Below are 25,787 nucleotides of genomic sequence, written 5' to 3' on the forward strand. Positions count from 1 at the left end.
ACAGCTCACCCAGTGCCCTATAAATGTAAAATTTTACTTAAGTGAGATACATTTAGTGGAATGTACTTAGCAATATGCATATCTTTGACAGTGTTTAAGTCTTCAGGTATATTATTGATACTTCATTTCTATTTTAATATCTCATGATTATTGTTAAACATAATTATGCAAGAGCTAAATCTGCCTATCGCAGGTCTTTCTTTAGGCCTGAAATGTTATCTAAATTATTAATTAAACATTAATTAACTTATCCATACCATAATCAACTCTCGATGTCATCGCTAGCCTGCGATGTTTATTGGATTAGGTTCCGATTTGCTGTTCGACTTCCATTCATGATAATGTTTTTTTATCGTACCGAGTTTAGTAATGATGATCGAGGCTAGGTCAAAAATTCAATCGCTAAAATTAATTTGGATCAATTTGGCTGAAAATTTCACCAAATTCCCATTACATTATCTAGTCTTTAACTATTATAGTGACAACTGCCAGCTCTTTATCTAATCTCCCATAATGTATCTTTAAATAATGATATTTAAAGATACATTATTCAAGAGCTAAATGTGCCTATTGCACGTCTTTCTTCAGGCCTTAAATGTTGTATGAATTATTAATTAGACATTTATTAACCTTACAAGACCATAATCAACTCTTGATGCCATCGGATGCTTGAGCTTTTAATGAGATTAGAAAGGTTCGGCCATTTCATGATTTAATTTAGAAATAGAGAAGTGAGGCTAAGACTCAAATAATACCAGTAACCTGGTTACAATAATAAAGCAATGTACACATCTTGTCAAAACTACAAACAATGATAACTAGTTTCAGAATAAAGTATTTTGAATGAAATTTTCAATATATTCATTTTGCATTATATATTTTTGAACTGTTATAGCAAGAATGACAAGCTCTATATCTAAATCTTACATAATAATGTATCTTTAACGAAATGAAATGAAATAGAGTTTAACATCCTACTATTCCTACTGTTCTGCTCATGATATTTAACATAATCAAAACAAACTACATGTAGGTCATTTTGGAACTAACAGTAACATATGTATCGGTACAATTTTATTTCAATAATTGACTACCAGTAGAGCGTATAGGTCTTTAAAATTGAGAGGCAATCAGAGGACCCGAATAAAACCCATGAGGTTGGACAGGCATACCTTACTCCATGTCACATACAAGTTTGGGATTTTATAACCGACCTTATGATTTATACTGCATGCGCTAGACCACTCAACCAATCAGTTAGTCCCCGGTGGATATCAAAACAATGGTAAACACCTATTAAAAGATTCCAGTATGCATGCAGGCAGGGATTTAAGTGTAACTCTTGAGTTCAACTGATTGTAGCATTAAATGAGTTTTTGTTAATTAGAAAACAGAAGTGTTAAGTTGTACAAATAAATGTAAAGCTGGTTTAAGCTGTGTTGATTTCCACTGATAATTCAAACTAGACAACATAATGACTAATCACACCAGTCTTTATTACACGATCCTTACTTCACACATGTTTAGACGTCAAAATTCATTTCATTCATTTGAAGTTATTTCCCTTGACGATTAAAGAGTCTTACTATCAGCATGTTTTACTGTCTCAAAGCAGTTAAATATATGGATAGATCCATTATTACACGATCCTTACTTCATACGCTGGTTAGATGTCAAAACTCATTTCATTCATTTGAAGTTATTTCCCTTGATTAAAGAGTCTTAGTATGAGTGTATTTTACTGTCTCAAAGCAGTTAAATATATTGATGGATCCATTGTTACTACCCTTTCAGAAAATGGATATTGTCACTCACAGATCTGACAATCTAGAATATACAGCTTTTTATTTTTATATATTAAAAGTCTTATTTGGATCAAACCCCAGCTTAACCGGAGCAGGGCCCTGGACCTGACTAGAATCGCGGGGTCCCTAACGCGACGAAAAGATTAATTCATATCCTTTTGAATGGCACGCATGCGTAACACACAAGAATAATACAAGAATAATCACAGAGGAGGTTGAGGGATTTGCAGACTTACCCCGTCTCCGCCTATCGTGCTCCGCATAAACTTCAAAATTCTTTGCATGGTCTATAAATGAATGAATAAAGCTGCCCCAGACTAACTCGCTGATCTCATAAAACAGCAAGATTCTGAACGCCTTACACGATCATCAAGCAAAGATCTCCTAAAATTGCCAACATCAAACCTAGTTACCTATGGTGATCGAATGTTTTGCATTGCTGCTCCAACTTTGTGGAATGAGAAACACTTGAACACTTCCATCAAAAGTGCCAAAACATTACTTGACTTTAGAAAAAAGTTAAAAACCCACCTTTTTTTGACATGCGTATCCAGAGTTACATTAGAAGTGCTTAGAGCACGCCTCGGCATGGAATAGGCGCTATATAAATGACTTTATTATTATTATTAGAAGCCTTGACCGGGCACCGAGGGAAACTTCACAGAGAAGGTTGAAGGATAGCTCAGTCTCCGCCCTTTCGTCGCTAGATCGATTACCCTAAAACTTTGATCTGGAATTTTTTCTCTTTTTGCTATGAACCGCGGGGCCCTGGGCCTGGGCCCCTCAGGCCCATGCATAAGTTGGGCTTTGATTTGGATTAAAAGTAATACAAATTTAATTGTATTCGCTGTCTGAAACTTGATAAATGTAGCCATTCATCATTGTAAAGTAATTTGACAAAAAATTTAAATGTTTTTCAACAATTTTTGCAAGAACAGACATTTCTTTATCTGAATATTGCCTAATGCCTCTTTAATGTTAATTATGTAGTCCCCATTCAATTAATTCAAATTTTGTAGTCATCAAATAATTCCCCCTGAATTCTCCTGACAGTTTAATGATGGTAATTTTAAGTTATTTATATATTTTCTATCTAGAAATTTGATAGAATGTAATTAATTACAGTTTACTGTAGCGTCTATTTTAGTTCTTGAATATTCAGATTAAAATAGAACTCAATTTGCTGCCATCCCTTGTATCCTTGATCAACTTCAAATAGAAATTGACTGGTTAGATTGATATTATCTTTGAATTTCATTGGTAAAATTAGCTTTTAAAATTCTATCATTTATGGCTGGTTAGGATATTTTTACTTAGTGCAAAATTTCTTATAAAAATTGTGGGGTAAAATAACAAAAAACAAAAAAAAAATGTATGTTGAATATCAATTAGAAAAAATAAGTGTGGAATTATAATAGAAATTGCTTCTCAAAGAACATTTCCTAATAGACATTTGTTGGTTGATGTTCCTGCAAGAGAGCATGTAAAATGTTACATTGTTATTTGTTGTTAACTGGGTAATAATCACTAACAATAAACAACCAATAAAATGTTTTGTTATGGCACAAACACCTACTAAGCAATCTCATTAACCAATCAAATCTACTGACACATCAGCACTCATATAACATAATCATAAAACAGTCAACAATTTGTTACTAACCATAGGCACTTGTATGTTGTGGTGAACATATACCTGCAGGCTTTTGGAAAATAGCAGATTTCAAACTTAGTTTAGTCACTAACAAATCATAAAAATGAGTCTAGTCCCAGAAAAGCATTCTGTTGTTTAATAGTTCACAGCTGTTCACCTGACTGGGTGTTTAAATGCGCTAGAAGGAGCACTAATTCTTGGTTGTTTCAGGCATACACTTGGTGCTAACGTGTTGAGATACATGTATGAAAGCTGCAAAATTATTTGTTTGTGCAAAAAAATAGAAGCTTTTTAATGGTCTACAATCTGATTGGTTTGATATAACTTGGATAGCTGATATTCTGCTAAAGTAACCAATATAAAGTAATGACACTTCCTACACCCTGGTTTAATTAACCAATCAGAGAAACTAATAGTACACTGACATCCTTGATTGATTACCCAATCACATTTGTTGATAGACATCCATGTAAATAGATTCTAATTAATGGTGTTTTTCTCTGCTGAATTGCTTTAGATTTGTTTGAATCAGACAAACCAAATGAAATGTACATGTACTGTTTGATATCTCATCCAATTGCAATGGCATTTTCATTAACATCCAGACCTCAGAACTTTTTGTTCAGATATTTTTATTTTTTTCCAATTTTTCATTTCTCAAAGTCAAAGAATGCCTGAATGGCTATACATGTATATTGCCAACTTTTTATTGTCTTGGCTGTACTTTTGTTTTGTTTATCCAGTTTGTGTTTTGCTGTGCAGTTTTCCTGTATTATCATTTTGAGGCAAATGCAACAATTAAAGGAGCTAAGTTGCTTATATTTGGGACCTAGAAATTGACACAATCGGGTCGCAACGCATATAATAATATAATATGAATGTATATAAACTCATTTACATCCAATAGTTTCCGTTTTTACTCTTAATTTGGCGAAATACACTAGAATTCTCAATTGAATGGCAATATCTAGCGTCTGATTATTCCAGTCTACACCGATAGTATTTTATTGCGCGTGTTCTCCAGATAAGTATATGACGTCACCGTTTGACATGACTTATGGAATATGTTTAGCTTCGTTCTTTGAGTCCATTGTTACAAATGGCGCTGAAACACATGGTACACGATTCGTGTACCAATGGTAAAGGTTTATTTTGTCCTAAATATTGGATATCAGAAGCCCATCTCTTCCCTGGTAATATCACAACATCAATGTTGATTTAAATTGACAAATATTTGTGTTTTCAATGTCGAAGACTTTGGATGATGTTGAGTTAGAGACTTAGCTACTTTAACTATATGACAATGCCACTCAACATTAACTGGTTACCTTAGTAATGTCATCAGAAAGTTTATGAAATTGGAAGAAAAGTAGAGAAGGCTTTAAGAAAGACAGTTGTGAACATGTGATGGCAATATTATTAAAATCCTGCTGATGTATTTTCAATAAATCATTTGTTATACTGTGATGTTCTGTAATTTAGTAAGATTGGTTTTCCCCTTGTATCTTTTAACCAATAATATTTATTGTTATATGTCATATTATATCAGCAGAGCTGTTAACCAATCATTTTATGAGATGTTTATTACATCACAAAGGGTTTATTATCAACTAATTTGGTAACTTGATACATAACAAACTATTATAGCAGCCAATGGGGTAAGGTGATACAGGTTAAATGTGGGAGGTTGTTGCTAGGTGATGACAAGAGAACATTCTCAGAGTTATCAACAGTTTTACAAGTCAGGTGATATTGATGAAGGAATCTTAAGTTGATGAATGAATTGGCTGGAAACATGTGTTTAAAGGACACTTCAGAGTTCAGATATTGTAGACTTTTATCATATCAAGAGTTTGATTCCACCATTGGATGAGGCAAAGTTAATCTTGATTGCTTAATTTCAATGAAAGCGACTATATAATGATCAGGGCTGTGTTTCTCGAAATCTTAACTAAAGATAAAATCCAAATTTTAATAGATACTTCAATTTTGATTGGCTAACCAAGATTACTAAAATTTGGATTTTATCTAAGTTAAAATTTCATGAAACAGGCCCCTGAACAATATAGTGCCATTTGTCTGCACAATGTCAAATGTCATGTAGAGATTTCAATACATCTAAGGATTGGTTGAGAGAAAAACAGCCTTCAACTTTTGTTTGAAGTACCAATTTATAAGAACACTCCCATCTTCAGTCATTAACTGCATACCTTGACTCATGCACAAATTTGAAACAATTTTTTTTATCAGAAGTAAACTCCCAAATTTGACAAAAAAGTTTAAATATATTTTTTATAGCAATTATTACATTGAGGTCAAGTGTGACCACCTCCTCAAGACATCAGAGATAAAAAGGCTGTAAAAATGAACTGTGATTGATGTGTTTTAAGCATTAGCACTGGCAGACATTTGACCTTTGATTATATGGTCAATTGACTTGAATAATTAAAATATGCAATATAGTCCCAAACAACCATGTTTCTTTTTACATAAAGATAGCCGTCTGGCCAAACCGGATTGACAAGCACTCCGATTTCTATTAGTCACAATATTCAGCTTTGATATTTGTTGGTAAAAAGCATTTAAAATGACTATTTAGACATTTTTGATATGGGTCAAATATGACAATTTCCATTTCATTGGATTTGTCTTGATTTGTGTTTTTCGGGAGACAGTCTTGTTTTCATTGAGAATTTTATGACTAGCTATAGATAAAATAAATGTTTTATGTTTCACTGTCAACACAGTAAGTCAATATTTTAACCAAAATTAGTAATCAAGCCAACTTCTGCTTAATATCCCGTAACAGAGCGTGCTTCCTTATTAATTGAAATACCCCTTCAGACCAAACCAAATTCGATACTCTATTATGACCTAAATGAAAGAGGGTACTTATACAGTTCCTTTAAATTTATGAATTAAAGATGCATTATGTATGATTTAGATAAAGAGCTGTCCATTCTTGCTATTGTTTAAACATACTTTATTCTTGGCGAATTTATAAGTGTTTGAAGTTTTGACAATAGTCTTGATTGTCAAGTACCATTGCTATGATAATAAAGTATTGATCTTCCCTTTTTAATCCATCTTTAAATGTCAAAATAACCCATAAGGTAGTAACTAGAAGTTGTCTACTATTTAAATGTATCAATTATAAAATGTCATTTTAATGAGTTAATTTTACTTGAAGTGGAGAATATGGGTATTCTACCTTAAGATATATTAGAATGTTAAAAAAAAAAATCCCATAATTTAAATTTAAGTGAAAATGTGATGGAATTTGAAATATTTAATAATGTTATTTAAACATATTCTGATTACTGTATTAACTAAAACCAGATTTCATTCATGTTTTTGATAATATGATAAATGGCAAATGGCCAGTGAAAGTGTAGATCTGTATTAACACAACATAGGTATTTATTGGTTGTAGACACAGGTAAAAATAATGAGATGAATTCACATTGAAACACACCCCATCTTATTAAAGAGACAATCTTGTTAGTATTGGTTTATAAATACACTTTAAATTGTTTCTTAAAGATAAAGGGCGGTTGGATGGCCGAATGGTTAGCACGTGCGCACGCTGTATTACATGGTCTGTCATTGAGTCAACTGGCGAGGTTTCGATGCCCCGGTTGTACGTGACAAGGATTAGGGTCGCCTGTCCAACCTCATGGGTTTTCTCCTGGTCTTCCGGTTTGCTCCCACTGCTAAAGACCCCTACGCGCAAGCGAATTATTGAAATAAAAAAATTGAACTATGTGTTAGTCCCAAAATGACCTAGTTTGTGTTGAGTGGACGTTAAATCCGATTTCTCTCTCTCTCTCTTAAAGATAAATTATGTAAGAGCTAAATTTGCCTAATGAAAATCTTTCATTTGGCATCAAATGTTATATAAATATAATTAGACATTTAATCACTCTCTAGTCCATCGGATGGTTTTGATTTGCAACAGATTTCAAACATGATTGCCAGTTAACAATTAAATAAAAAAAATGTATAATCAAGACTTTGTTTATTTTCGTATCAATGGTAGCTATGGCAATTGAGACGACACTGTTCTTCAAACGGCCATAACTCTGCTCAGAATGAAGTAATTTGACTGAAATTTTCAATATATTCCGTTTTCATTATCTATTTTTTCAGCCATTATAGCGAGAACTCTTAGTTCTTTCTTTATTTGGGGAGTCACGGTGGCTAGGTGGTTATGACGCTGGCTCGCTAGCCTGGAGGTCGGGTGTTCGATCCCTGCATTTGCCGAGAAAGTTCATCCAGATTTTCCGATGTGGTTTCCCCTTGTCAGTGGTGCAGAACAGAGGGCCTGACAAGGACAGCTGTCTAGTCCTTCGAATGATACGAAAAACCGAGGTCCCGTGTATATATTGGAATGCACGTAAAAGATCCCCTGGCAGTTGGAATTCGATATAAGAGTAGGCGATAGTGCCGCTGCCCGGGCAAAATTTCCCTCATAGCACACTGTATGGCGTATGCCCGTCTTCATTAGCCCAGTATAGGAGCAAAACAGTAGGACGTTAAATTCCATTTCATTTCATTTCATTTTTCTTTATTTAAATCTTATATAATGCATCTTTAAAGACTGGTAGGTCTTTGACCTTTCAACAAAAACATATATGTAGTTAATTTTGCAAAGATGTATAATACATGTACATGTAACTCTGGAGGACTCGGCTAATAAAGGAAAAGGTGAAAAATACATATGTAGACAATTGGACAAGATCTATTTGTCTAAGACTGGACATCCAGTCAAACAGATTATTTACACCACTTTGATTTCTCGAGTGGAAATGTAATGTTTAAAAGTACTACAGCAGTTATCTCTTTTAAATTAAAAAGGAAGAGATGTAGAATCTTAGAAAGTAAGACTGATACATAATAGTCATTACTTATAGATTTATTACATAAACCTTAAAGATGCATTATGTAAGAGCTATAAATCTGCCTGTTGCATATCTTTATTTTGGCTTCAAATAATTCACATGACAGGCCTATAATCAGCTCTCTAGAACATCGGATGTCTGAGGTTTAAACAGATTGAAACATCATCACAATTTAATGGTTTTAAATAAAAATGGTGAATTGAGACCAAGTTTTGATGAACAACTAGTTGCTACAATTATAATAAACAGTCTATGCCACATCTTGTCAAAACTTCAGAGATAACTTCCTCTGAATAAATAAATATGAATGGAATTTTTTCAATATATTCATTTTGCATTATCTATTTCTGAACTGTTATAGCAAGATTGGCCAGCCCTTTATCTAAATCATAATGCATCTTTAAAATGTTTTAAATACTTTAAACTGTATCATGAAGTAGAATGAGTTGTAAATCTAAAACATTTATAGTACCATATTCTCTTGGTGCAAACAGAAGTGACTAGCTAATAGTTTGTGTCTGTTTCCAATAATATTTCGCATTATCTGTAATACTAATGGAAATAGTTCTGCAGTTCATGCATCTATTTCCAGTATTCTTTGGAATGTTCAGGAATTCCTGGTGGGCAACACAATGTGATTTAATTGCCATTAATAAATGTACCGAAGCTGACTGTTCTGCAAATTTTAAAGGTGAAGTCACAGGTTTCTTGAAGGACCATGGATAAAAGTGGGATTGATATGAAGAAATGGTCTATTTACAACTTTATACATGTGCCTTTGAAAGTTTTAAGTTGAAACATACATGTATATTGAGCCTTTTAGATACATGTATCATCATTACATTTTGATTTGCTTAATAAGGGCGGTTGGGTTGGCTGAATGGTTAGGTCATAAGGTTTGTCATTAAGTCAATTGGCGTGTATGTGGCAATGAGTAGGATCATCTATCCAATCCCTGGGGTTTCCTCCCACAAATAAAGATGCCTACATGTACATGCAAGCAAATTGTTTGAATAAAATTTATTATATTAGTCCTGAAATGACCTAGTTTATGTCAAGTAGAGGTGAAGGTGGAGGTACAGTACATGTGCATTGTTAAATTCTATGAATGACTTCAAAAAGAATATAGATTTAATTATCCAAGAACTTATGTTGCGTGGAATTTGGGGACTAAGCCCACCTCCACATGGAAACTGAAAGACATTGTGTTTTCAAAATAAAATATTTTAAAGTGCACAGATCAAAGACATCACTCTAGGTGGAACGTGTGCGTAGTACCCACGAATGAACCAATGGTAGAATCGTACACACACATATTAATTGTATAAAATAATTAGGTTTTACTCAACAGTTGTTTATAATTATTATTTACCCAATAATTATTGCTCACCAGTGTTTTTGAAATCAAGTAGCCTCGTATTATTTGTTGACTGATGTTTAAACAACATTTAATTGACTTGATATGAAATCTGAATATAAATTATTCGAGGGATAAACTTTTGTGATACGATTTATAATAAAAGTATTTTACAATTGCATTGACAGTTTCATCACTCACCAAACGGCATCAGGAACCCTGCGTATGATCAAGTGTATTTGATATTCATGTCCATGAATCCCACGCAATTTTCGCGCCAACCTCAGTTACTACGCCCGTAGTGCATGGAACCGTACATGGCAATAAGATTCCCAGCGTTGATTGGCTGAGAAATGAGGGCGATCTATGCATGGTCATCGGAAAATTTCATATTCGCTGTAAATTTCAAATGGAGTTACGATAAAAGTTGTTCTTTGTGTATAGAAATGGTTATTATAATTATATATAGCTAATATTGAATATATCGAAAATTGACTGGCACCATTTGTATTTCTGTACTTATAGAGAATAGTTTGGGATATGAAGTTATCAAGTATTACGGGGTTATCCAAATTACCGGTAAATACGCTAATTGCTTAGGTCGTCTTTAGTTGTCACAGGGCCTATTTAAACAATGGCACCTTAAATGGATCTACGGCATGATACGGAATTTTAAATTCGCTCTGAAATATTCCAATCACAAATGTCTAATCTATAACACCGCAAGACGATAATTCGGTGATTATGATTGTGCCAGTCACATGTTAATTGGACACATATACACTTGTCAACTGGTGGTGTCTATTGTATAGATAATGTATATAGTATGTGTAGTGCCTGTGACGTCACCAGTCAATCAACCGGATTAAGGTTATAATTGAAAATTTGAAAACTGTTTTTTGCTTTCGAATACTTAAACCGCAATTAATTTTAATCAGATTGGTTTGAACTTGCTGTAAAATGGATATAGTAACCATTGGCTATAAGTACATTCAATTAAGATTTTTAATCTTATGTGGTTTTTAAGTAACTTTATTACAGAATTAATCAGTTTATTAATCCTGAAACAAATATCTGATATCGCTCCTTTAAAATAAAAAATTACCATCATTTGAAGGAAATGTACAGTAAATAATGTTTATATTCATGAGAGAATTGAGAGTCATACATTATGTAGGTTGTCTAAGGAAGGAAGAATTGTGAGAAAATCTGAGGTTAATAATCTGCAACAGACCACCATACTATTCACTGACATTTTTGTTTTTTATACACTTCCTCTGTCTGAACAGGTCTGTTCTTAAAACACAGCTTGTTAAAACTATAACCATATTACAATTATGTGACAAGTTTCCTTGGCTATTATTTTTTTAAAGACGCAATGCGGTTGAAGAAGCTTTTTCCTTTCTTTTAATTTAACAAAAATAAGAGCTGAAAAGTGTTCTTGATATTGTAATTTAGGCGATTGATACAAAAAAGGCAGGTTAGAATAGATAGGCCGACCGTTTTAGAATAGTACAGATGTTTTATATACTCTTCAAAAAAGTAGGGGATATTGAAATGCATGTATTCATTAGCCCCAATGGAGCAGAAAAGTAGGACGTTAAATTGGCATTTATTCTCAAATTTTAGACCTTTAAAGATTAAATTGTAATTGGGTCTGTGTATGTATACTTTTACTGTACATGTTTATAACTGGTATTTATTCTCAAATGTTAGGCCTTCAACGAAGTAGTTAGGCTTAGCATACACATGAAGATTTTAGTCTTCATACACAAATCTTTTTAGTCTTTGGTTAAAAATAACGCTGTGTGTTCATGCACCAGCCAAAAACTTTTAACAACAAGAATCACCCCTGTAAAAAGGCACCACAAATATAGTTTATCAAAATCAAGTGCTATTATTTAGTATCTTTAACTTGATAATGTCATATGAATCATCGTGTCACTGTTTTATACAATATCAGAAAGAATTTGTTACCCCATATGTGTGTTATGAGTAGACTGATGTTTGTGTTTTAAAGACAACAATTGCTGGGTGTGCATGGACTGTCCCATGTCTGCAGAACTTGCCCAGAAAATTGTCTTATAATATAAGCAGCTGTGTTCAGTTTAATGGGGACATTTGTAACATCAACAAATATCGCAGTTGCTGATCCGCTGTCTTTAACTTGTTAATTTAACGTCTGCAAATAATAAACCCTGAATCTGTAACTTGTGAAAAATGGTAAATGCATTTACACTTAAATTCTGATAGTTTTTAATGAAAACTTGATAGGTATATATAAAAATTTATATGAAAAGTTAAAGATAACTACTCTTAGGTATTAAATACACAAAAGTGTAAAAGTTTTTTGAAAAATGAACTACATTATTTGTCGATTACTAGCACTTTCGCTTATTTTATTAGAGCTTAATAAAATAAGCACAAGTGCTAGTAGTAATCGACAAATAATGCAGTTATTTATTTTAGATTTTAGTGTATAACAAATCTGTAGGTGAAAGAAATTCTGAAATTATTTACATGTATGGTGTGATAGCATCTGATTTTCTTAAAGAAGGAGAATGTGCCATGCTTTCTGGAATTCATTTGAAATAGAGGAATATTTTAACTCTCAGTACAAGAATTAGGATTGGAATATGTAAAATATGAGCAATTCACCAAAATGAAGGAGAGGTTCTCCAACACCACATCTAGAAATAACAACCATATGACACCTGGAAAATATCAGTTAAACAAAATATTATGTGCTGACCTTGTGACCTCCTTCAACCCACAGAAGTAAATATGTCCTCAATCACAATTGGTAGAGGTTTATTCTCTATTTAACAAAATAACATGTCATAACATTCCAAATATATGTCCAGACCTTAGTTTAAAGATCGTCTGTAATAAAAAGAGAATATTTGTCAGCAAAAAAAAAAAAGAAAGGTGTTTCAATGGGTTTCTTTTTCACTGTTACCTTAGATATATATATATACCTCTCTTTGAATGGATCCTCTACCAATATATGGTACTTCATACATAATTGGGAGGGGGGGGTGGGGTGGATGACTGAATGGTTAGCTTGTGCGCTCATTGAATCAACTGGCTTGGTTTCGATTCCCTGGTTGTTTTCCTAGGGTCCTCCAGTTTCCTCCCACTGCTAAAGACCCCTACGCACAAGCAAATTTTCCAAATAAAATTGAACCATACATGTATGTTAGTCCCAAAATGATCTAGTATGTGTTGAGTGGACGTTAAACCCCATTTCTCTCTCTCTCTCTCTCTTTTATATAATTACATGGTATTGTTAATTTCAGAGATTCATTATAAAGTAGTAGTATTTCAATGAATTATGTAATTAAGATAATGACACCATTATTTCGGTGAATACCATTTAAGGAATTAACACCGTACCGTAACAGTTACACCGTAATTAAGTGAAAAGTAGTTGTATTTCAGTGAATATCATAACACTGTAATGAAGTGAACAAAAGTGATATTTCAGTTAATTGCATATGTATTTGATGACATCGATGCGTCATTGAAACTGAATAAATTACAAGTTCTGTATATTATTTGTCTGATGGAGCAGTTCACATATTATATATAATAATGCCTATTCCTCCAATTCAGATTCATATTTTTATTGATTTGTATTTTACTATCTTTCAGGTATGATTATAAGAAGTTATTGTATAATTCCACTTTTTGTTTAGTACCAAGAGGTCGTAGACTTGGGTCATTTAGGTAAGTTGATTTGAATGTTTATCTAATATAGAAACTGTTTATTTATAAAACATATAAATATCATGATATAATCATTATACTTAATGCTCTGTGAAATCAGGCCATACTTATAAAAACATTAAAGATACAGTGAGAACAGGGTTTTATATCAGATTTTGGAGCCACGGTGGTTAAGTGGGTAAGATGCTGGCTCACTAGTCTGGAGGTCACGTGTTCGATCCCTGCATTGGCCGAGAAAGTTCATCAGGATTTTCCGATGTGTTTTCCCCTTGTCAGTGGTGCAGGATGGAGGGTCTGACAAGGACAGCTGTCTAGTGATTCGGATGGGATGAAAAACCAAGGTCCTGTGTATACATTGGCATGTACGTAAAAGATCCCTTGGCAATTGGAATTCAATATAAGAGTGGATTTTACTCCCATAGTGCCGCTGCCCGACATAATTTTCTTCATAGCACACTGTATGGCGTATACCCACCTTCTTTAGCCCAGCCGGAGCAGAAAAGTAGGATGTTAGATTGAGAGATATGTACAAATTTTATAAAGTTTACACTTTATGATTGTGTTTTGTCGTAGCCTCATGTATGTCCATTCTAAATTTATGTAAAATGCTACTGGTTAATGGGATTTGTTTTCAAATATGTCTAGAAGAACTGTATTTTCAATTTTGATTATCCATTACAACCTGTCGGTGGTAGCACTTTCTAGGATGAATAGGGGATTCAAAAGATGCCTTGGCAGTTTGAATTCTAAATGAACATTTCCGTCATTTGCATTGCACTCAGTAGCCTAATAAAAATGAAAATTACATCATTTAGCATTGAAATAATCTGATGGAATAGAAAAGAAAAACTAGACCGGTGTAGAAAGTCAGAATGCACATATTAAAAGATGATACATGTAGATGGAGATTGGAGAAGAGAAAGTGGCATGTTTCCTGTGCAGAAAAATTCTCCCATTGATGTGATGTTAAACCACATTCCATTTTAGTATTTAATTACCATGAAACTACATATTGACAAGTATGGAGACGTATAATTATATGATTACATTATTTACCTTAAAAACACACAGAGACATATTATGATTGCAATATTTACCATGAACCACATCATGGAAAAAATGTGATTATAAAATTACAATATTTACCATGAAAACACATGGAGACCTTTCATTATATGATTATAATATTTACCATAAAAACACATAGAGATGTGTAATTATATGATTACAATATTTACAGATTTTTAGAAGTTTTACAAGCAGCATGTATACCTGTTTTATTAAGTAATCGATGGGAATTACCATTTTCTGAAGTTATTGACTGGAGTAAAGCCGTTGTTTCTGCTGATGAAAGACTTTTATTACAGGTACTTGTAGCCATTTTGTTTTTAACACAGACCATAATGTACTTTTCTTATTTTAGTATTGGGGGGTTAAGGTGGCCAAATGGCTTAACCTGTACGTGTTAGATCAGAAGGTCTGCCATTCAGTCAAGTGGCAAGGAGTAGGGTTGCCTGTCCAAGCTTGTGGGTTTTCTTCGTGTCGTCTTGTTTCCTCACACAGCTAAAGACCTATCTGTCAAGTGAATTTTTGAAATAAAATTGAACCATATGTTAGTCCCAAAGTGACCTAGATTGTGTTGAATGGACGTTAAACCCCATTTCTCTCTCTTTTTTACCATTATTTGGAAAATGTCCGTCTTTATGTTAGAGGGACATTGCAGAATTTTTTGACCTAGAGATACAAAATATATATCATCTCTGTGAAAAGTTATCGACAAAAGAATTAATTAGCCTAGACTTAGCACTAAATCTTTCTGCCATGTTTGGAAATAAATATTGCATGGATATATATGCTTGTCATGGAATCAGTGAAGTTAATCTTGATTAACCAGGTACTAGACTTGACACATGAGCCGACAATTCACTTGTGAAAATGTGGAGTCAATTCTATAATCGTGAAGAACTAGGATTAATTGGATTGGTTACCGTCTGCAGTAAGACCAGAAATTACCGAATCCTGAAATTAATGTGGCCTGAATGATCAAGTCAAAATTAAATCGTAATACAACCTTCTGTATACTAAAATGGATTGCTTCTTGTAATTTGAACATTATATTAAGTAAGAGTGTAGACACCATTTATCAGATGCCAATACAATGCATTCGTATTTCACTAATTTTAAATTATTTATTACAGGTTCCCTCCATTGTTCGCTCAATCAGCCAATCAGAAATTTTGTTTTATAGACAACAGACACAGTTTATATGGGAAACTTATTTATCTTCCGTAGAAAAAATAGTTTTAACAACTTTAGAGGTAAGATAAATCTCTCAAGTTTTCAATATGAACTTATGTGACATTTTAACGGAGCAGTCTTAGGTTTTACAGCTGTCTTCATTAGCCTTGTTGGTGCACAAAAATAGGACGTTTCTATTTCACGTGGTATACAAATTAAATTCTAAGATATGAAGAAGTAGCGAAATTACATGTATCTTCTTTGAATGTTACAAATAAAAATAATGAGTTGTTTTGAGCCTGGCAAGATAACGGCAAATTAACCAAGGCTACCCATGTACTTGAAAGTTTGAATTTGATGAAGAGAAGTCTGTCCGTGTAAAATTTTCCTCCTAGCACACTGCAAGGCATATGTCGGTCTTCATACGGTTGTTGCAGACTAGAAGGACATTTGATTATACATCATTTCATTTCATTTGTATAAGGACTTGATAATCATGACTATCATCTACCAATATCCAATGGATAGCTTTGGATGGTATATAGGCATCATTATCCAGATGCTTATTGCCAAAGTTTGTACTTCCTGCACTGATTATTACAGAGTTATTTATAGTAGTTGTCAACCAGGATTAACCTGCTTTATTCACTAAGGGGCTTGAGCGTGTTGCATCATAAGGCCTGTCATTGAGTCAAGGGGCGTGGTTTCGATTCCTCGATTCCTGGGTTTTCTCAGGGTCCTCCGGTTTCCTTCCACTGCTAAAGAACCCTACACAAAAGCGAATTATTAAAATAAAATAGAACCATATGTTAGTCCCGACATGACCTAGTTTGTGTCAAGTGGATGTTAAACCCCATTTCTCTCTCTCTCTCCCCCCACTTGTATGTGACGATGAGTAGGTCGCTTGTCCAACCTCGTGGAATTTCTCCGGGTCCTCCAGTTTCCTCCCACTGCTAAAGAACCCTATGCGCAAGTGAAATATTGAAATAAAATTGAACCATATGTTACTCCCAATATGACCTAGTTTGTGTGGAGTGGATGATAAATCCCATTTCTCTACCTCCCTTTGTTCACTAAAATATATCAGATGCAGCTCCTTTAATATTAAAGATAGATTTTCAATGCGAGTGTCATATTTTTATATTCTTCAAATGTCAACCTGTGATTTAATCACATAAATCAGACACCTAGACTATATGAGCCAGAAGTTTTCATACATAGAGGTGGGTGGCTGAGTGGTCTGACACGTGTTAGATCATTAAGACTGTCATTTTAAGTGTTGGATGTTGGTTTCTGAAATAAAGATATGTTACACCTGAAATATCCTAGGTTCTCTCATTGTCTTTTTGCACAATGGAATAAAACAAATTGTTTTCAAAGATTTAACGACTATATCAATGGACCAGTGGTCTTTGTTATTAGAGGCACAGATTTCAAACGAGAAGTGATGCAATTAATGAATTTCTCTCTTTGTCTTTTTATACGGCCATATTCAAATGTGGTTGAATATTGTCGTCACCCTCGTCCATCTGTGGTAACGTACATACTTACGTCAGTCCGGCATCCATTAACCGTCAGAATAAAACGTTTCAGGAGGCCATTTTGCAGGTCATGACTTGAAAGTAAAAGTGACAAAAAAATGTTAAATATTTTATACCACTGAATAGAGGAATTCAAGACCTTTCCAAAAATATATACATTTGTATGATTTATTCTTAAATTTAAAGAGTTACTGGATATTTTCTTAACTATATGCTTTTCCTAGTCGAAACCCCAAACAATCCAACGGTTAAAAATGTATACTAAACCCTAGTATAATTACTTAATGGATTGTTACCCTTAATCAGATTTTCATTACCGACAAAAGAAAAAAAAATATGCAACACTCCTTATTGACTGCTTGGATGACTTAGCTGATGTGGGTGTATGTTTCGTTGCCTGGCAACCTATCTTTCGTTCAGTTGAATACAGAAAAATTATGCCGAGATCTAATAACTCTTGAAAAAATGGGTCAGTGTTGTTAGTTATAAAATGATTTATAATGACAAGTGACGCAATTAGTCAATTTCATGTGTAGGTGCTTATTCTGACTTTTTGATGATAGTGTTTACTTTGAAATGGACTGGCAGTTATTCTGTTCATGTTGCGCAGGGTGAGAACATAGTGACATTTGTAGAAGGTTGAAGGTCATAGGTTATATGTATTTTAGGTAATAAAGTATATTGTGATGAGAATGATTGACAGTATGACAGGTAATAGTTCTCATGTACACCAAGGTGACCTTTATACATAAAATAACTTGTATGCCATCCTTTTATATGTACTTTTAAAGGGACAACCTCGGGACTTGTGCTCTATACACGTAGGTCAGTTTACTGGTCTGGCAACTTTTCTCAAGTTTGAATTCACACTTGAGCTGAGAAGAACCAGTGGGCTCTTTCCAGATCACTCTAAGAAAAAAGTTGATATCTCAAATCAACACCAAAAGCTCTCTTCAAAGGAGCTAAATCGCTTGGATTTAGGTCAAAATAAAGTATTGAATTGGATTAATCTGATTATTTACATGTAATACAATTATTGATGGGGCAATCACTACTATACAATTAAATTTTTATTTTGAAATATAAAATGGAAGTCAGTTGTTTACTAATTTTGATTGAATCAACAGTTTAATCAAAGAGATGTGTAATCCCTTTAAAACTAAACAAGAGTCTGTTTTTATACTTTTAAAGTTAACTTAATTTTCAAATCATTGTCACTTAAACTTGAATGAATGGTTTAGTAGAAGTTGTGGTGTAATGGCAAAGATATTTATTGTATACCAAATACTTGTGATAAATTAAAAATAAGTTTATTTCAGGAAAAGATCATGATAAATTTTTGACATTAAGTACACTTAGACACAATATTTCTATGAACCAAGCCCTTAATATTTGTTTATTGTTAGAGTGATGTCCTGCATAGAAATTGACACCCGGCACTCCTTTTCTTGTCTCAAATGACTACACCTCTTTGATTCGAATAAGAAAAAAGAAAATCTTGATATCAGTAAATTTGATCTGTTAAATTGATTTGCGGAGTGGTATCTGTTTATATTCAATGGAGTCGATGTAGAGATACGACTGATTTTGTATTCAATAGTCAGATCCAAAACTAGAGCCACAGTGACTCAATGAGTAAGGCTGCATGTAAAAAAAAAAAATACCAGGCAGTTGTAATTCTATGAAGACTAGGTGAAAAGTTGCTTTTCATGCAAAATTTCCCAAATAGCCCACTGTATGGCTTATGCCTGTTTTCATTAGGCTTGTTGATGCAGAACAGTAAAACACATAGATTTTCGCTTGCTGCTTTATGAACAAAAATTATATTGTTTAGTATTGTCTCAACACTTATCGGAATAACATATCAGAAGAACCTAATACACAACTTTATTTATAAGTCAAAGAAGTTTAGCTCCTTTTAGATGCAATTTATTCTTTATCTTTGTCAGAGTTCTTTTAAAATTTGTTACATTCTGATTCCAGGAACCAGCGTTAAAATTTTAAATAAAGTGTATTTATTCATGTTTTCTTCTATTTTCAGATAATTAAAAGTAGAATAAAACGGCATAAAAGTAGAGCAAATAAATTATGGAATTTAGAACCAGGAGCATTATCAATTCTTCCAGAATTTTCCGATGTCATGGAAAAGTTTCCATTTTTCTATCATCAACTTGGCACGAAACCGGGTGATAAGTTTACAGCGGTCATTTATGCCACAACACCAATAGCGTTAGCGTCTGCACCACTATTTAGAACTTTACGTAATGTAGCTAAATCACAAAATGTTGTTAAGGTATGAACTGTTATATTTTAAATTATTTTTTGTATTTTATTGAAGGAGGATTATTATTTTAATGGGCCATTATGTAAAATGATATATATTATAAGACTGATCTGATTATCGAAAGATTTACAAGAGAATCACTATACATTAGTGTTCATTGGGCATAAAAAAATTACCCGATTTGTTACGCTTGGATTTAATATTCTTTTGTTCTAAAACTAAAACACATTTAATACTAATCTTATATTATACATGTAGCTATCTACAGCTTATTATATTGTATAATGTTACGTACAGTAATCAAGAGTTGTCATCCGATATTAACAAGGGATTTTATTCAGCAGGGTGGTATGTAAAGTAGCTTATTAAATAAACTGTGAGAATTTCTAGGTTAATAAGTATATTTTAAAGGCAAATAGATTTGAATTTCAGTAATAATTTGTGTAATGTCACATAGCATTTTGATATACGGTAATTTAAATCGTTTTGATAGGGTCACTAACTGGTCCAGTTAAATAACATAATTTATTCATCTCATAAATACATATAACTTACCATGTTTTAACATTTACTTGACAACAGAAATTTGGAATGGTACTAGCTGTGTGTTCATTAACTGTGTTCTCAAAAGAATGTTTACATTTCTTGACATACTTGCTATATGGAATTCAAATAGACAATTTTGTTAATTTGGTAGTAATCGCTTCAAATTTGGATTGGATAAACATCCACACGTTCCAAAACAGTTTGAGTTTGATGGCTGTTTAATGATAGTGATTTGTCAAAGCGATTCTCCTAATCGTTGTTCTTAAATTCACATTTAATAATGATGCAGACTGATTAATGACGACAAATATTTCAGATTTGTATATACATACACATTACTATTGAGATGTGAATTAAATACATAATTTACATTTAATCCAATTATTTATCATCAAATTAAAATAACTAGAAAAAATTGTTAAAATAGGTTGCATTGCAAAAAATATTCTTTACCTGTTTTCTATATAGAACAACTAGGAAATAGAGAAATTTTGATAAAAATAAGTCATATGTCTTCAACGTGAAATAAATTAATAGGAAATGGAAATGAAAAATCTTTTAAAAAATAGGTCATAGTTATTGTGATAGATCCTGATTCACAACTTGTTTTCATTAGACCAATAGGTGGAGACGTTAAATATAATTTCATTTCTTTTTTTTTCAATGCACACTTTTTTTATACAGAACTTGACAAATTCGTCACAGAACAGTTTACCTTTTGTAACTTTTTTGTTTTATGCTAGATTATTAAAATACTCTATTATTGGGCAAATCTTTTGTCTAAGACTTCAGAGTTAGCTTTTCTTTGCATGGATTTGAGTTTGTTGGATGGATATGTACTGTCACAAAGATCGTCTGATTTTTGGTTGAAATTAGGAGTGAATGATGATTTGTAGTAATTCATGATGTGTAATAGATTTTAAGTCATTTATTTTTATGAATAGATCACCAGGCAATTATAGTAACATCAAAAAGGGGAATAGTCTTATTTATCTTTCATGAAATATAATTTTTAGAAATGAAACTTAAGTTCTTATAAAATAGTACGCAAATTAGAAATTAAAAAGGAAATTATTTTTAACAAATTTGTGTTGTCTTGGAAAAAAAGACACAGTGACCAAGCTATTATTAATAGATCAACTAAGAAAATGAAAATTATTAAAAATAGGTTAAGATCCTAAAAACTACTAGGATTGTCCTGGCTATATTATAAATAAATAAAACATATTAGGGGTTTATAATATTTGATGATAAAATGTTTATAAATAATGATAGATGTAAATATATAAACACATGTTTTGACCAGGAAATACTGTTTTATCAACATGTGGTAAACTCATCTACCACACAGTAGTCTACCCTAGTTATTCACAAAATAATATGACTTGAGTGTCAATGACCTTACAAATTTAAATGTTTTGTTGACACTGAATATTGAAATAAAAGTTCTTTGATTTAAAAGCAATATAATATTTGCGAAAATATAAATTGAAATATTATATATGGTAATTATTTATTATATAATTTATTTATAGATTATAGTTTTATGGCATTGTGATATACCTCCACCACCATCACATAAATGGCCAGGTGACCTTGGTGTTCCAGTTCTTGTTAAAACTAGAAATATAAAGGTATGTCATACTCAATGAAACGATATAAATACTTACCTGACAGTGGCACAAGGTGTTCCTGAAATATAAACAACTGTTTCATACACATTGAAATAATATAAACACTTACTTACCTAACAGTGGCACAAGGTGTTCCGGTAATATTAACCCTGTGCATGACAACTGTTGCCAAAACCTTTACCTGACAGTGGCACAAGGTGTTCTGGAAATATAAACCTTGTACATGACAACTGTTGCAACAACTGTTTCATACACATTGAGATAATATAAACACTTACTTACCTGACATTGGCACAAGGTGTTCCGGTAATATAAACCCTGTGCATGACAACTGTTGCAAAAACGTAGCTATGAGACCCAAACTGGACAGTAGTTCCAGAAGCACAAAGAATTTATAAAATATTTTATAATTACAAGAAATCTTGTATATACAGATTATTTCCTTACTGCTAGTCTTCTTTTTCTATTAAAGTCTGAACCTGGAAAAAGCACACCCTGCTTTTGAAAAAGGTATAAAAGTTTGCATATTAAACTGAATTGATGGACATAGGTGCCATTGTAGTTGCTTGGTCAGACACTGGACTCAAAAACCTGCAAGGCCTGGGTTTGAATCTAGATCTTGGTCTAGGTCTCCTTTTAAAAAACAAAATGTGATGAAATGATTTTTGTACTAACCATAATAATATATTTATTACAGACAATTAGTGCCAGATTTTTCCCATTTAAAGAAATAGAGACAGATGCTATTTGGAGTTTAGAGGAAGATTCACTTCTTACAACTGATGAAGTAAGTTGTCTTGATTTATCAGGTCTTTAAATTGGATCGCTGGAAACATTCAGGAGTCAAATTAGATTAAATTTAAAGACATGAGATTGTCCAGATACTTAAGAATTCCCGTTTGGTGAAGTAACGGAATAACGCTGTACTATGTGTTTTGTCCTATCGGGATATTGTTGCGATAACTGGATGTTAAACCCAATTTCTCTTGGGGCCTGGAGGTTGAGCCTTGTTCCCACTTGTCCGGCATAGCACCTAAGGTAAGGGTATTCCTTGGTTGTTTGAATGGCTTGATAAGCACAATTCCTGGAGATTAGACAGTAATTGAGTTATCTTGTTGGTGAGACATTAAACACATTTTTCAAATATTTCTCTTTCAAATACAAGAACAGCAATGGGAATATTATATTCTCTTTTCAGGTTGATTTTGCATTCAGTGTGTGGCAAGAATTTCCTGAGAGAATTGTTGGGTATCCAGCACGTAATCATTATTGGGATGAAATTAAACAACGCTGGAGTTACACTTCCAAATGGTCTAACGAATATTCTATGGTTCTAACTGGTGCTGCTGTTTATCATAGGTAGGTAGTGGAATGAAGAATGAATGAATGGGATGAATGCATTAAAATAGATGGTATGGGATGAGATGAACTGAACTTTGAACTCTGAACCAATCCAGAGAACAGTACAAGTATTAAGAATTGTATGATCAGTCCACTCAAACCAGATACAACATAATGAGATTAAAAATATGCCTTGTTTAAGCACATGCTTTCAACCACCAGCTGCCCATTGTACTAATCTTTATTGTCTGATTACAAATATTTCATTATCAAATAATGATAAATAAAGTTTTAAATATTAAAATTAGGTTTTTGCAATTAAATTGTGTGATAATATGTAAATGATTAAACCATTCAAATTTAAATAAAATAATGGATAAATGTATACGGTTAAACCATTTAATAAATTTATTGATAATTTAAATAAAATATTGGATAAATGTAAATGAAAGCAACAAGATAATTTATGTAGTCATCATATCTATAATTTATTGACTATTAATGACAAATAAAACAGAGGGGATTGGATGGGCGAATGGTTAGCATATGCGTGCTGCATTGAGTCAACTGGCATGGTTTAGATTCCCCGGTTGTACGTGACAAGGAGTAGGGTCGCCTGTTCAATCTCGTGGGTTTTCTCCAGGTCCTCCGGGTTCCCCCCACTGCTAAAGACCCCTATGCGCAAGCGAATTATTGAAATAAAATTGAACCATGTGTTAGTCCCGAAATGACCTAGTTTGTGTCGAGTGGACATTAAATCTGATTTCTCTCTCTCTCTTCCAATAAAACAGTTCTTTATTTAAAGCCACTGATCTTCATTTGAGAAATTTTGAAGGACTTGCAAACAACAATGTTGTGAAAGTTGAATCTTTAAAAGGAATATAAGTCCAATTCAGTTCAGTGCTTACAAAGATATGATGATTTAGGAAGTTTGCAACATTGCATGGATTAAGCCATGAAGAATTAGATATAGTCCAAAAAAAATGCATCACCAGGATCAGCAACTTAGTAGTAATAAAAAAAGGACTTAAAACTGGTCATTACACAGAAATTATCTAGAGGACTGAAATTAAATAAAGACACCATCTTGAACTTTATCTTCATGAATTGGCTAACGATCTTAGAGACAAAAAGATGGTGGCATGAAATCAATAGATAGTGGCATAAAATTAATAGAAAGGAATGAAAACTTAAGATGTCTGTCACTTTTGTGAGGATTGATTTAATTGATTAATTTTTGGACCAATATGTTTTTTTGTTGTAAGACCAAGATCTGAAAGTCTATATTTGTGTGGTGTGGACATAGAATTTTCCTCATGTCAAATGCCTCATTATTTGTATCATTACAATGCGACAATCAGGGAATATGATAAGCGGTATTGCATTGCAGTTTACTAAACCAAAACAACGTAAGTGCGAATCAAATATTAATTTGATTAGTAGAAAGTTATCAAATGTAAAAGAATCTGTGAATCAAGTTTCATGTCCAAAATTAAACATGAAAAAATGTTTAACAAATGTGATTTACAGTTTCACTGTGTATGGACATTTTAATCCCCTTGATGTCGGTCTGCGAGATTTACAGTAGTCAAAGAGTAGTCAATAAACTAATTGTAATCTAATCTTTTAACAGTCATTCAGTTCACAATCTAACTAAGTAATTAGTACAAACATTAAATTTGATAATCCCGTAAATATACAAGCTCGATAGTTTTTCGCAAAACAATAATTTTTATCTTCAACCATTGCCCTTCTTAAGAATTGACCATGTGTTCCCATCTGGCATCCCATTTGCCATCACACGATCTTTTAATCCTTTTCCATTCACTGAACAACAAAATATTTTGTAGGCTATAATCATACGAAAAATGTATCTATCCGAAGCATGCACTGTTATTAGATGTAAACACCAGCTGTGACTTAAATGGCACTTGGTTCATTTTGGCGGGGGGAAAAGGTCACATGGAAAAATAACAACAACATGGCGACAATGCATGCATTGCATATGGGTGTCGATGCTACGATGTAATTTTAAAATACCGTTTTATAATAAAGACAAACAAAGTTTCGACATCACAAACTTTTCTTATCACAGTTATTTTGCTTTCATTTTCTGCCATGTAAATGAAGACACGTAATTTTTGAGGAATATTATTGACGTGAATTTCAAGCAGGTAGCCTACAGGACGGTACGCTGTCATTTTATCGTATTACGAAAACACCTAATTTTGTAGGAAGAGTACGAACATAAATTTGAATACTGTACAGGAATTGAATGTGAAAAATAGCGAGGTGCACCTATTTTTTTGTATTTAGAACATGATATGCTACATAACATAAAACTATTCGTAGTTGAAGTCTATTAAAGGGAATGAAAGCCCCCCATACACACATAAACATAAGTTGTATACCGGTATAAATTATGGCCTTTAGATATAGTTCAATACAATACCGTGAAAATTTACTGATTTGCTGTTCAATCAAGAGGAACTGCTAATCAATTTTCAGATAGATTAGCACCTTTTTTTTAAACATCCAGTAATTGCTAATCAATTTTTTTTTCTTGTTATACACCCTGTCGAATATATTAAAAAAAAAAAAAAAATTTCTAATATATTTGATCTTCCTGTGAAAACTTGTTCAAACAAATCCCAAATGTTACTGTCTGAACTTAAAAAAAAATTGTGTTGAAATTGTTGATATATATGTCGGCATGATGGTGGCTTGATCTACTAGATATTTCTGTATAAACAATGT

General features: G+C 32.7%; 1 protein-coding gene across 1 annotated transcript in view; it reads left to right on the forward strand.

The window, feature by feature from the left end:
- LOC126808726 (exostosin-1) overlaps window positions 1-25,787 on the forward strand; it is a 63,212-nt gene that overhangs the window by 21,633 nt on the left and 15,792 nt on the right. Inside the window, exons 2-8 of the mRNA XM_056101527.1 lie at window positions 13,372-13,446; window positions 14,687-14,813; window positions 15,645-15,764; window positions 19,267-19,518; window positions 21,591-21,689; window positions 22,387-22,476; window positions 22,888-23,048. Of these exons, the coding sequence (XP_055957502.1) occupies window positions 13,372-13,446; window positions 14,687-14,813; window positions 15,645-15,764; window positions 19,267-19,518; window positions 21,591-21,689; window positions 22,387-22,476; window positions 22,888-23,048 (924 nt within the window). The remainder of the gene's footprint in view (window positions 1-13,371; window positions 13,447-14,686; window positions 14,814-15,644; window positions 15,765-19,266; window positions 19,519-21,590; window positions 21,690-22,386; window positions 22,477-22,887; window positions 23,049-25,787) is intronic.

The sequence above is a fragment of the Patella vulgata genome, chromosome 1, assembly GCF_932274485.2.
Source record: "Patella vulgata chromosome 1, xgPatVulg1.2, whole genome shotgun sequence".
NCBI classification, from domain to species: domain Eukaryota; kingdom Metazoa; phylum Mollusca; class Gastropoda; family Patellidae; genus Patella; species Patella vulgata.